Genomic DNA, 12,351 nt, shown 5'->3' with positions numbered 1-12,351 from the left:
ATTCTCCGAGGTAATTCACCCAGGGCCAAGTCATCTGTAGAGTTGAAGGGGAAAATCGAGTAGGAAGGAGTTTCAGCCCAGCCTGAGGCCGTAGAGAGGGGTCTCAGCTGGGTGGGACACAGGACTTCCGCTGGTGGCCCGTTGCCTGGAACCAAGGGACATGCGTGGTAATGGGTGAGTTCGGGGAAGACTAGGAAGTGATGCTCAGCAGAGCTCGCCATGTCAGATCTTGGGAGACAACAGTTGGTCTGTCCTAGAAGTTCACATGCCCTGTTCAAAGAATTTGCTTTTAGCTGATTAAATACCAAATCTTGGGCCTAGAGAAGTGACAAGGCTTTCCCCGAGGTCACAAGGTAGCAAGTGTCTAAGGTGTGGATCCAGAGCTTGTATACTGTATATGCTAGCTCTAAAAGTATCAGAAGAAAAGAAAAAATAGTTCTATTATCTTGAGGTACTAAAGGGAAAGAGAGACTTCACACAAAATTTTAAATCTTCTGGAGCAATGGAAAACTTGCAGTGGCTGTGCCAGGTAATAATCCCCAGTGGCTTTGTTCCACGCAAGAACTGAGGAGCACCCACAAAGTCACCTCAATAGTTCAAGCCAGCGAAATCATACCCTCCAGATCCTATGGGTTAGCATCTTGCCTTGCATTAAAGCTCAGAGGCATCCCTCTCTAGTTGAGGAGTGGGATGAGTAAAGGATGATGCTGCAGACAGGAATTCATGTACCCAAAGAGTGCTCTGAGTTCTGCCAAGTTCTCTCAGCTTGATACCAGTGGTGGGGGGGGCGGGCGGTGAGTGAATGGCTTGTGTGCATCTGAGTGTGTGTGTGTGTGTGTGTGTGTGTGTGTGTGTGTGTGTGTGTCTGTGTGTCTGTGTGTGTGTGCGCGCGAGCGCGCGCGCATCTGTATGCATGTGCATCAGACGCCAAATAATTGTTAGGTGCAGAAAGTCTGACTGGATTCTAAGACCCAGATTTCAAGCTGGAGAAGCCTGCTGTGCTGACAATTGGAGCTGTGCAAGAGGCGAGGTGTCCACACAGGAACTTTCCGCTCTGACCTCACGAGTTGCCTTACAGGTTCCAACCTGGCAGCAGGCTCTAACCCTGACCCTTCGGTCCCGGTAGTCGGTTTTTTGGCCCAAGCCCAAGAGTGGGGCTGCAGCTGTGGACGCCTGGAGCAGGACGCAGGGGCATCCTAGAGCGGGAGCTAGGGCAAGCTGTTTGGTGGGAGGAGAATTGTTTTCTTTCCAGCTTGCGCTCTAGCCTCCTGAAGGGCATTGCACGGCTCTCTTGTCCTTGTGGGTGCTGCTGAAATTGCAGCAGGAACTCCCCAGAGAGCACCCAGAGGCCTCTTTCCACCCATCAGCCATGGAGATTTCGGGTTTCTCCCGCTGACAGAACCCCTGGCTCAGCGGCGTCTGGTCAGGAACCCTGCCTCTGGACAGGGCTGCGAAAACGGACGAAGATTGGGGTCTGAGAGTTCAGGAAGCTTGCGACCCAGCGCTGCTTTCTCCTTGAAGTGCCTTGGGAAGCTGGGAGCCAAGGGGGTCCCCCGACAAAGTCTGCAGAAACAGCTGCCTCTTGCCTTTTCTTAGTCAGGGACTTGAACTCTATTTTATTTTATTTTATTTTATTTTATTTTATTTTATTTTATTTTATTTGTGTTCAAGACAGGGTTTCTCTGTGTAGCCCTGGCTGTCCTGGACTTGCTTCGTACACCAGACTGGCCTCGAATTTACAGCGATCCGCCTGCTTCTGCCTCACGAGTGCTGGGATTATAGGCGTGCATCACCACGCGGGGTTTGAACTCTTCCCTTCTTTTACTTCTATTTGAAATCTTCCTACATGACCTGAGATAGCTCCACAGAGATAGCCTTTGTTTCTCTCTGTGTGAGTTCCATTCCCACTCTCTGGATTCCTCATAATCAGAGAGAGCTAAGATGGGCGGTAAATGGCTTGGTAGAAGCTAGGCCCAGTGAGCAACCAGCAGATACAGTCTAACAATGGCCGTCTCCACTAGACTCTAAGCCACTGGACCTTAGAAACGCCCAGATCCTGATTAGACCTGGGATGTGTCAGTAGTGACATTCGGGGAGAGGGGTAGTCGAGAACCTTGGACTCAGGGACCACCAAAGGTGAGGAAAGGACAGGCAAAGATGTCCCCTGCAGAGCTATCCAGGGAAACACAGACCAGGGGAAACCACCCACTTAGCTGGACTAACCAAGCCCAACCCTTGAAGGAGTGTACATTATGACTTCTTGCTGAGCCTATGCAGAATGAATAAATAAATAAATAAATAAATAAATAAAACCCACAATGTGAGTTTCAGAAAACACAGGCTCAGCTGGTCATGGTGATGCACGCCTTTAATCCCAGTACTTGGTAGGCAGAGGCAGGTGGATCTCTGTGAGTTCAAGGCTAGCCTCATCTACAAAGTGAGTCCAGGACAGCCAAGGCTACACACAGAAACCCTGTCCCCCCCCCCCCAAAAAAAAACCTAAGTAAAAAACCACCCCAAAGAACACAGGCTCTGCAGTCAGTCCATCTGAGGGCTTAAGGGATGGGACACCTATTAGCTCCTCAGGTTTCTAGAGACTGCCCCAGGTTCCTAGAGACTGCCTTAGGGGCTCACCTTCTGAGTAGCTGTGTAACCATGATAGAGAAAGCAGTGTGAGGAAGGTAGGATGGGCGGTTCTCAGGAGACAAACCCCTGCCCTTTCCCCACAGCTTTGAGTTGAAGGACAAAGCTCAAAAGAAATAGAAATCACAGGTCTCCAGAACTACTTCAGTAGTGATGGTATTCCCTGCCCCCACGCCCCACCCCCAAGCATCGCCTCTGAGACTAGCAGCATGGAAAGCTTCCCGTGCCCCCACCCCCCAAGACTCTGGCGAGACAGTGGGGAGTCAGACTGGCTATAGACTGTGCAGACCAACCCATAAGCCCTGGGTGGGTGGGGGTGCACCTTCTCTCCCTGACCACGCCTCTCTGCTCAGTGCGAGGACACCCGGTAGACAAGCAGAGGCAATGTCCTGGGCCAGGAGAAGTCTAGGGAATCTGGGCCAGTAGGGAAAGCAAAGGGCTGGGAGCCCTGAGCAAACCTGCCCTCTCGAGCTCGGGACCTCTGGAGGTCCTGGGGTTTTGAGGCTTACACGAAGCACCACTGGGATTTGTGCTGTAGCAATAGAGAAGGCAGCTGGCTGGCAGCTGGAGTTGGAGGAAGCAACTGATACACAGGAAGTCACTTTTTCAATCCGAGAGCCTCAGTGTTCGTGTCGCTGCAAAGGGAATGGGTGGATCAAGCCAGGCGCCTCACACGACAGCCTGAGGAACAGGCTCCAAACTGAGCTGTGTTACACACACAAAGTCTGAATTGAGACACCACCTAACTCCCATCTACGAGGTCCAGGCAGAATAAAAAAGAACTCTGGCTGGGCGGTGGTGGCGCACGCCTTTAATCCCAGCACTCGGGAGGCAGAGGCAGGCGGACTGCTGTGAGTTCAAGGCCAGCCTGGTCTACAAACTTAGTCCAAGATAGCTGAGCTACACAGAGAAACCTTGTCTCAGAAAACAACAACAACAACAAGCAACTCTGGAGCTAAGGTAATAACTGACTGGAAAGAGGGCACACCAAGGCAGGGAGACAAACTAGGCTCATTCAGGCAGCCGCCAGGTTTCCCTCCAAATTCATTGGAACTCCTTGAGGTCTTATATATCCAAAGAGAGCAGAGTGGTTCTCCTCAGAACTGAGGACCAAAGTATAAGATATCAACATCAATCAATACTTTAGGGTACTTGACTTTAAACCAAAGTAAGGAAACCCGTTAGCTATTTTGACGAAACAACCAGATAATTTGGACAACCTAGATTTGAAGGGGCAGGGCTCGGTAAACCTAGTAATCACAGAACTCAGAGGCAGACAGGAGGATGGCTGTAAATTTTAAGCCAGGTTAATCTCTACATAGCACGTTCTAGACTAGCAAGCACAGCACTGTGGGAGTGTGTTTCAAGAGGACAAAACAAATAAATAAAAGGAGATCTAGAATTGTGTCAGGAGAGTTCAAGCCTGGGCTTTTCTTCTAGAAAGACAGCTGTAGGTATCTGTCTCTCTCCCTCCATCTTTCCTTTTCTGTGTGCTTAGAGCTTCCACTCTGCCTGCCTGCAGGCGTTCATCTTGTTGCCAAGATAAAAAGGGCTCGGGTCCTATTTATTCCAGAATGATGGCAGGTTTGGGGTTTTGTTTGTTTGTTTTTATAAATCTCACCTGACTTTAGACTGTAATTGGGGAAGAAATGAAATACAGAAAAATTTCCACCACCAATAAGCCTGCAGGGCAAGCTGGAGGTGGCAACAAAGAGGCAGAGAAAGGACAATTACATTTGTCATTTATACAGTATTCTGCCTGCATACCAAAAGAGAGCACCAGATCACATTATAGATGGTTATGAGCCACCATGTGGGTGCTGGGAATTGAACTCAGGACCTTTGGGAGAGCACACAGTGCTCTTGACCTCTGAGCCATCTCTCCAGCCCTACATTTTTAATTTTGATTCTCAAGAAATTGTTTTCTTAGCTGGGAGTGGTGGTCCACGCTTTTAATCCCCAGCAGGGGGATCCTTGTGAGTGTGAGACCAGCCTGGTCTACAAAGTGAGTTCAGGACAGCCAAGCTACACAGAGAAACCCGGTCTCAAAACAAAATAAACAAATAAAATTGTTTTCTTTTATTAGGGCAAACTGGCTACACTGGGACTTGAAATCAAGTCACTAAAAGTTAGACTGGATTAAAAGCATGAGGTGCCATTGACAAAAGCAGTGGGGAGCAGTTTTAAAGTCAATGCCTTCTGTCCCAAGAGCTCCACCGGGGAGCATTCCTAATAAACTCATCTCTAGGCTTTCCTTCCTTAACCAAGTGGCTAAGAACTAAATCCAGGCAGACTGGCAGGCGCATTACCTGCCTCATTATTCCACTGTGTGAATGCTGGAGTTTTAATTACACACTTGCTTTTTCTGGGGAAGACCAAAGATCGTATTTTTTAAAGTATCAACTTGTTTTGCATTAGGCAGTTGTTGTAACAAGTTCTTTCAGTGACATGTTATGTCTTTAGGAAGGGATGCTTCAGATGGCGCACACTAGCACAATTTTGTGGCTTTTAATTACTATTTTGTTCTTTTGGGGGGTTTCAGAGGCTGGCGCCTGGGCGTGATTAGACTGTCTACCGGGCCGGTAGCAACCTCGTATAGTATCCACCAGGTGGCGCCACAAAGCAGGCGCTACCGCAGAGTCTTCGGACTTGGGAGTCTACCACCGCACGTGTGTCTATCACCTTTCCAACTGAAAAATCCTAACCATCAGAAAAAGAAGTTATCACTTTGACTTAATAAAAGAAAAAAAAAAACGACAGAAGAAGAAATTACAACAGTGGGGCAAGATCCTAAAACACGAAAATGTAAAATAAAGTACATGAAAGAAAACTTTTTGTATTTATTGTTAAAGCAAGAAACCATGCTAAGTGTGATATTGAATCTTGATAATTCTGTAACATTACTTCAGTATTTTTTTTTGCATTCCCCCTTTCGTAAAAACACTTATTCGAACGATTTTGAAAGCTGTCTAGTCTGGCCTACCTTTCCCAAGGAGGAAACCTCAGCCAGTTCTTCTGTATCTCAATCATTCCGCCCTTTGTGTGTATAAGGAAAAGTGATTTCAAATACATTATTAGTAATAATACCTTTGGGCTTATAGAGCTCTTCTCTCAAGCAACAAGGAAAAACGTTAAATATTATCCAATTAATTGCTGTAATATCTCTGTGGGTTGGTTGGGAAGCATGTATTATTATACGCGGTTTATGGATAATTTAAATCAATTGACCGTCAGGTGCTGAGTGGCTGATGAGAGTTAAGTGCCAGAGATTTCGAGGAAAAGTGTCTGGAGGAAAAGGAGACAAAGCTGGCTCGGCCCTCTGCCTGGCTTTATTTGATTAACGTGACCTCGGACAAGGAGATGTAAATCGTTAGACTTGGCTCTTGCAAGCAGAGTAGGGTGGGAGACCCCACTTCTTCCTCGGAGACCAGACGCCTTCCATCCTGCTGCGGGCCATCCTGCACCCCATCCAACGCCAGGTTCGGTGCCAACTTTCTGCAATGGTCTTGCACGCACCCACTGCCGCCGCTTTGCCCGCCGCGTGACAAGGGTCCCCCCCAAGCAGCCCGGTCGCGGACTCCCGGCGCCCCGTGGCCCATTCCTTCTGATTGGCTGTTGCTAGGTGACGTCGCCGGCGGTCACGTGACAAGTGTTAAATGCCCACCCTGCAGGAGCCCGCGCGGCAGACAATCGTAAAGCTGCTCGGGGGTCGCTCACCTGCTCCCGCCTCCTGGAGCCCCTATCGGGCCCGGCCGCTCCTGCCCCCTCCATTGCCCGCCCCCCGCCCGAGCCGGGCCAGGAGCCGAGAGGTCCAAGAGGCCCGGGAAGGATGCGGCCAGCAGCTGCGGTCCCGAGCCACGCACGGTGATCGCCTCCTCCAAGGGAGGAGGCGCCTAGACCGTTGCCTCATTTCTTGTTTTCCTCTCCCTCCCCCCTCCCCGTAATTACATTGGCTGCTGGAAGGGACCTGAAGAGACAGAGGAGGCGCCTCGCATCCCCCCTCTCGCCCGCCACCCGTGCTCTTTTCTGTCCCGGGTCAGGATGACTGGAGTCTTTGACAGTCTGGTGGCTGATATGCACTCGACCCAGATCACCGCCTCCAGCACGTACCACCAACACCAGCAGCCCCCGAGTGGTGCCGGCGCCGGCCCTGGAGGTAGCAGCAACAGCGGCAGCAGTAACAGCAGCCTGCACAAGCCCCAGGAGTCGCCAACCCTCCCGGTGTCCACAGCTACCGACAGCAGCTACTACACCAACCAGCAGCACCCGGCAGGCGGCGGCGGCGGCGGCGGGGGGGCCTCGCCCTACGCACACATGGGCTCCTACCAGTACCACGCCAGCGGCCTCAACAACGTCTCCTACTCAGCCAAAAGCAGCTACGACTTGGGCTACACCGCCGCCTACACCTCCTATGCGCCCTACGGAACCAGTTCGTCCCCAGTCAACAACGAACCTGGTACGCATAACGCTGGCATCTAGGGTGCTAAAGTCGGCCTGGCCACAGGGAGGGATCGGGTAAGCAAGGAGGATGACCATCCAGAGCTCTAGCCTTGCGCTCTGTCCACCGCTTCCTACCCTTAACTCTGCCCAATAACGAACTGCCGGCGAATCACTGTTTCTGTCCCTCCGCGCTCCGGGAGACAGACCCTGTGCGCTGTAGGGTTAAGTGGTGGCATGCTGTGCATGCCTCTTGGGGGGGGAGGGGGCGCATTGCTTTGCTGTCCCCCCTCTCCTTTCTCTATTGCGGGGGTCTCCCTGGTCCCTGCAGAGTTCTGTGGCTGGGCCAGTCTGAGCGTGCTGAAGTTGCAAAGGCCGCCTCCAGGCTCCCGCCAAGTTCGCACAGGCCTGGCTGCGAACTTTAGGACCCCTGGGTTGGACGCTGGGTCCTCACGATTTCTTTTCCTTGCAGACAAGGAAGACCTCGAACCTGAAATCCGAATAGTGAACGGGAAGCCAAAGAAAGTCCGTAAACCACGCACCATCTACTCCAGTTTCCAGCTGGCGGCCCTTCAGCGTCGCTTCCAGAAGACCCAGTATCTGGCACTGCCAGAGAGAGCCGAGCTGGCAGCATCCCTGGGCCTCACCCAGACTCAGGTGGGCAAGCTGGGCCTGGTTTAGCTGGGGAAACAGGCGCGTTGGAGACAGCTTTTCAAAAGTATATTTTCATCTGTGCTTTCGGGCATCGTAAATGTCTAGGCCCAAGGCTTAAAAGAAAACAAACAAACAAAAAAAGTTTTTCAAAAAGGGGCCGCCGCGTGGGAGGGAAGAAAAGGACCCGGGTGGACAGAAATGCGACACTACGTTGTCTTTCCACTCGGCTGCTGTTGAAGTAAGTGACATAACTGGCCTGGCACCACAGGGCACAGATCCTTGGTCACACAGAGCTCATACATCAGCACTTGAGATTTCCTAAAGTAACTAGGAGCAAGGCCCAGTGGCCCTGTAAATAAATGGTCTGCACACCGGCCCAGGTTGTTCAATGGCCACCTTTAACCGGCGAGCGGGTCTCCATTTTGCCAGCCTCCTGCCCCAGTTCCCGAACTAAAGCTCAGGTGCTTTTCTCTTTTTCCCTACAAAGGTCAAAATCTGGTTCCAGAACCGCCGATCCAAGTTCAAGAAGATGTGGAAAAGCGGTGAGATTCCCACAGAGCAGCACCCCGGAGCCAGCGCTTCCCCACCTTGTGCCTCCCCGCCGGTCTCAGCGCCAGCCTCCTGGGACTTCGGCGCGCCGCAGCGGATGGCGGCCGGCGGTCCCGGCAGCGGAGGCAGCGGCGCGGGCAGCTCTGGCTCCAGCCCGAGCAGCGCCGCCTCGGCTTTTCTGGGAAACTACCCGTGGTACCACCAAGCCTCGGGCTCCGCTTCACACCTGCAGGCCACGGCGCCACTTCTGCACCCCTCGCAGACTCCGCAGGCACACCACCACCACCACCATCACCACCACGCAGGCGGGGGCGCCCCGGTGAGCGCGGGGACGATTTTTTAACCGTCCCCAAGGGACGGCGGTCAGAGACTTGAGAACTGGGGCACCAACGTTCTTCAGCACGTGCCCCGTAGCTAATGGCAACATCCTACCAGCCCGCGACTTCCAGCCATTCTGGAAGCGGTGACTAGGAGTGGCCCGTCGCAGGGCCACTCCTCAAACTGCCACGGAGCAACCGGGGGAAAAGGAGGCCTCGTCGGATCATCTAGTGCCAAGCCCTGCACCTCTGGCCTCAGTTCTGATCTGAGCCCCGGGCACGTTTAGGCCCACCTCGGACTTGTCGCCCCTTCCCAGCCCCCTCAGCGTGATCCTCAGGGTCCTTGGTCTCTCCAGGCCAAGAGCTGGGTCCGGCACAGGAACGCCTCTCCCGCCCTCGAGGCTTCCCGGCACACAGAGGCTCCTTTTTCTTCTCTTGCCCTAGGGCTCAGCTCCAGTCGGCTTCGGTTATTGACCTCCTCGGGTCCTGCCCCCACCCACGTACCCCCATGACCCCCCCGGGTCCCGCTGGGTTTTTTTTCTCCCTTCTGGGGTCTGGGGGCGGGGTCCAGCTCTCGAAACTCGGATCCTTTCCCGCTTCCCGCTTTCCCCAGGAACACTCCGTAGCTCCTCATCCATCACCAGTGGAGTTTTTTTATTTTTATTTTTTTAAAAGTTTAGGTGCCTTTGCGGATGACCTCATTTTGATGTTTAAAAAAACTGATTTTTTAATATGTGGACGCTGCAAAAAAATGTGTTTAAATTATCTTTTTTAAGATGAATTAAGGACTATTAACCCGGACTTCGACAATGTGTAAATAAGGATGTCTGTGCAGAATTTCCCACATTTATTTGTATAAATTTCTCATCTTTTCTGATTCTTTTGCAAACCCCCCAGTTGTGAGAACTGCGACATAGCAGTGACCTCAGCAACCCCTTCGTTTTATTTTTTCCCCTTTGAAAATTTTTCTCAGTTAAATTAAGCTACTGATTTGAATTTGTTTTTATCTTGTCCTAAAGTCTTTGTTCTTGAAATGCAAGTTATTTGGGGGTTATTTATTATGAAAGCAACATACTCTTAATGTTGATTTTACAATATGAAGAGATTATTTAAATAAATTATTGTTTTCATTGGAGGGTGTGCTTTTTCCTTGGTTGCCAGAGTTCCCTCGGCTTGGACCTTGAGCGGTTACCGGCCCAGAGTCGGATGAACAAAACTCCACATTTGCACCTTTCCTAGCATGCGATGGCCATCACACACACAAGTCGAATACAGGCTCTCAGGCCCCGGTGAAGGGTTCATCTCCTCCCCCGCCCGAGTCCGCGCGGTTCTCCTGCCTCAGGCGGGCGGCGTGACTCACTCAGCGCCGGGCGGCTCCAGCCTCCGCCCGCCTGGCCCCTCTGGCGCCGGCGCCACCGCCTCTCGCCTGGGCGGTCTCCGCCGCCACCGCGTCCGTAGCGCTGGCCAGGCAGTGCACCCGAGCTGCCACGGGCATCCGGCTCCCTCGAACCTAAGCTCTGCAACTGTCTGGGATCAGACACCTACAATGGCACCTCTCTCCATTTGTCCCCGTGGCCCTTTCGGGATCTGGCTGATCCCAGAACTCAGTGAGTCACCCTCGTGAAGCACGGTTGGCTGCTTTGGAATGCTGGGCAACCCCAGAGCATAGAACTGCGCTAACACACACACACACACACATACACACACACACACACACACACACACACACACACACACACACACACACACACACACCCCTCATGCCCTCAAATACACTCAGCCACACACTCCTATTACACGTGCTGACACAAACATGCAAACGCAGTCACAACAGCCCGTGGCTGCACACTGCTTTAGAGTGGTACCCTTGCACCTCACACTCTTAAAGAGAAAAAGTCCACATAACATTCAACTCTGCTTTCCGCCACGGGCCTCCCATAGCCAGCTCCTAGCACTGGGAAAGACCTTTTTTTCTGGCATTCCCTGCGGGTTTGAACTAAAAGCCTACCTAGTTCATTGAAAGCGCTCGAATGTGTAGTTGGAAGCTCCCCCAGCGTAAAACACTGACTATGTGACCTTGGGCAACCCTCTTGGCCTCTCTGTTTCGCAGTTTGCAGATCACTTAGATAGGAGAAATAATAACAGCTACGGCTCAGATTAGTGAGCAACTTAACGAACCCTTAATGAGACAGTGATGTAACATAACAACGCCTGGCACGTGATAAGCGCTAGGTAAATTGTGGCTATTTCGTATTTAGTATTACTGTTTTATTGCAATGCTCCAAATCAGAGGGGCTTTACTTATGAAGTCCGGCAGTCCCTTTCTAACACGCGACGTGAGCTTCTGCCATTACCTCCGAGGGACTAGCCTCTATTGGAAAGGAAACTGGGCACAGACCAGAAAACCCTGCTCGCCAAATTCAGGCTCCTTCCTCCAGTTTATGCGGGCCATCCACCTATTTTCAGTTCATCGTTGGGGCAGAAAGGAGCAACAACAAAACCAGCCAGCGATGAAATGAAGCTTACTTTCTGGACTCAGTGGCACCATCCTGACGTTAATACCGACTCTTGCGATCAAAATTATTTTGGGCCTGCTCAGAGTGACCCAGGATGGTCTCTGGAAATGAAGGGGTTTCACAATTCAGAATGGTTTGAGACTTGAGGTTCCCTATGCAACTACTGCCTCTCAAACCCCCATATCTTAACCCCCTACCCTCCCCACTTCCAAATTCTACCTTGCGAGTGGTGTGTGTGTGTGTGTGTGTGTGTGTGTGTTCCCTCGAGCGCCAATAGCTGGTACCAGCCTTTCTCCTAAGGTTATACCCTCCATATCTTTGCACGCACTCCCCTCCCCGACTCCTGAAACCAGCCGGGAAAGACAGGGCAGTAAATTGGCTGGTGTCGAGGATCTGCAGCAGACAAGATGATTAAGAGGCCTACGCCGGAGCGCCCCGGGCAGGGAATGTCAGCCCAAGTTGGAATCACGCAACAGGCCTTGGCATGAGCCGAGCCTGGGAGCCGGGAGGGCGGGCGGCCCCTCTCCAGGGTGGGCCGAGGCCCCACAGACTCGCCGGAGTCACCGAACCTGGCACTCGGCGGCGGCGGGGTCGTACAGGGCCACCACGCGCCTTTTGCCCGGCAGCGGGCAAAGGAGGCTGCAGGAACCTGGGGGAAGGGGGCGTTCCCGCGAATAAGAAGAAGGGCCAAAGAGGTCGCAGAGATGCACCCACGTTCCAGAAGTGAGGGGGCGGGGAGGCGGAGGGGTGGGCTAGGGAAAGAAACAAAGCCGGGCTCCAGGAGGTGGGGGCAGGCTCCAGCCCCGCCGGGGGCGACTCATTGGCAAGCCTTTCTCACAGTCTCCGGGCCCGACTGGAGACGCCAAGCTCTGTGATCAGCCCGCCGCCGCGCAGACAAGCTCCCCCCCCCCGCCGCCCCCCCCCCCCCGCCACCTCAACACACACACTAACTTGCGCTCCCCCAAGCAGGAATGAAAAGTGGAAAAGGGAAGCAGCGATTTCGGCTCCCTACACTGGAAAACCAGCGGCGCTCGGAGTACACATAAATCTTCATTTTAATCTCCTTCCATTTACTCGCGTAAAATATCAGGTCAAAGACAGGATGTGACAAGCGCTGGGAAGCGGGGGTGGGGGGGGTGGAGGGGGGACCTAAGGGATGTCGGGCCTTCAGCGCTCTACACTTCGGAGGGACTCCTCGCATTCCCATACGGGGGCTAGAGTGATTGCACTGAATT

The 12,351-nt window shown here is 52.6% G+C and overlaps 1 protein-coding gene and 1 long non-coding RNA gene across 2 annotated transcripts in view; both read left to right on the top strand.

The window, feature by feature from the left end:
- The window catches only part of LOC311607601, a 311,851-nt gene that overhangs the window by 163,125 nt on the left and 136,375 nt on the right, over positions 1 to 12,351 (top strand). The window lies entirely within an intron of this gene.
- On the top strand, positions 5,443 to 9,735 carry DLX2 (distal-less homeobox 2). The gene is made up of 3 exons (XM_084799884.1): positions 5,443 to 7,099; positions 7,553 to 7,737; positions 8,222 to 9,735. Exons 1-3 carry the CDS (start codon positions 6,685 to 6,687, stop codon positions 8,624 to 8,626), a joined length of 1,005 nt encoding a protein of 334 aa, XP_084656010.1. The 5' UTR covers positions 5,443 to 6,684; the 3' UTR covers positions 8,627 to 9,735.

The sequence above is a fragment of the Acomys minous genome (genome assembly GCF_964271855.1).
Source record: "Acomys minous genome assembly, chromosome: 10".
Taxonomy (NCBI): domain Eukaryota; kingdom Metazoa; phylum Chordata; class Mammalia; order Rodentia; family Muridae; genus Acomys; species Acomys minous.
The sequence above is the reverse complement of the archived record's forward strand: the minus strand, read 5'-3'. Positions and strand labels throughout refer to the sequence as shown.

Excerpts from the sequence above, each read along its gene's own strand:
- DLX2 (XM_084799884.1), top strand. The coding sequence starts at position 6,685 with ATGACTGGAGTCTTTGACAGTCTGGTGGCTGATATGCACTCGACCCAG. Across the intron at positions 7,100-7,552 it reads CCCAGTCAACAACGAACCTG|ACAAGGAAGACCTCGAACCT; the intron begins GTACGCATAACG and ends TTTTCCTTGCAG. Across the intron at positions 7,738-8,221 it reads TGGGCCTCACCCAGACTCAG|GTCAAAATCTGGTTCCAGAA; the intron begins GTGGGCAAGCTG and ends TTCCCTACAAAG.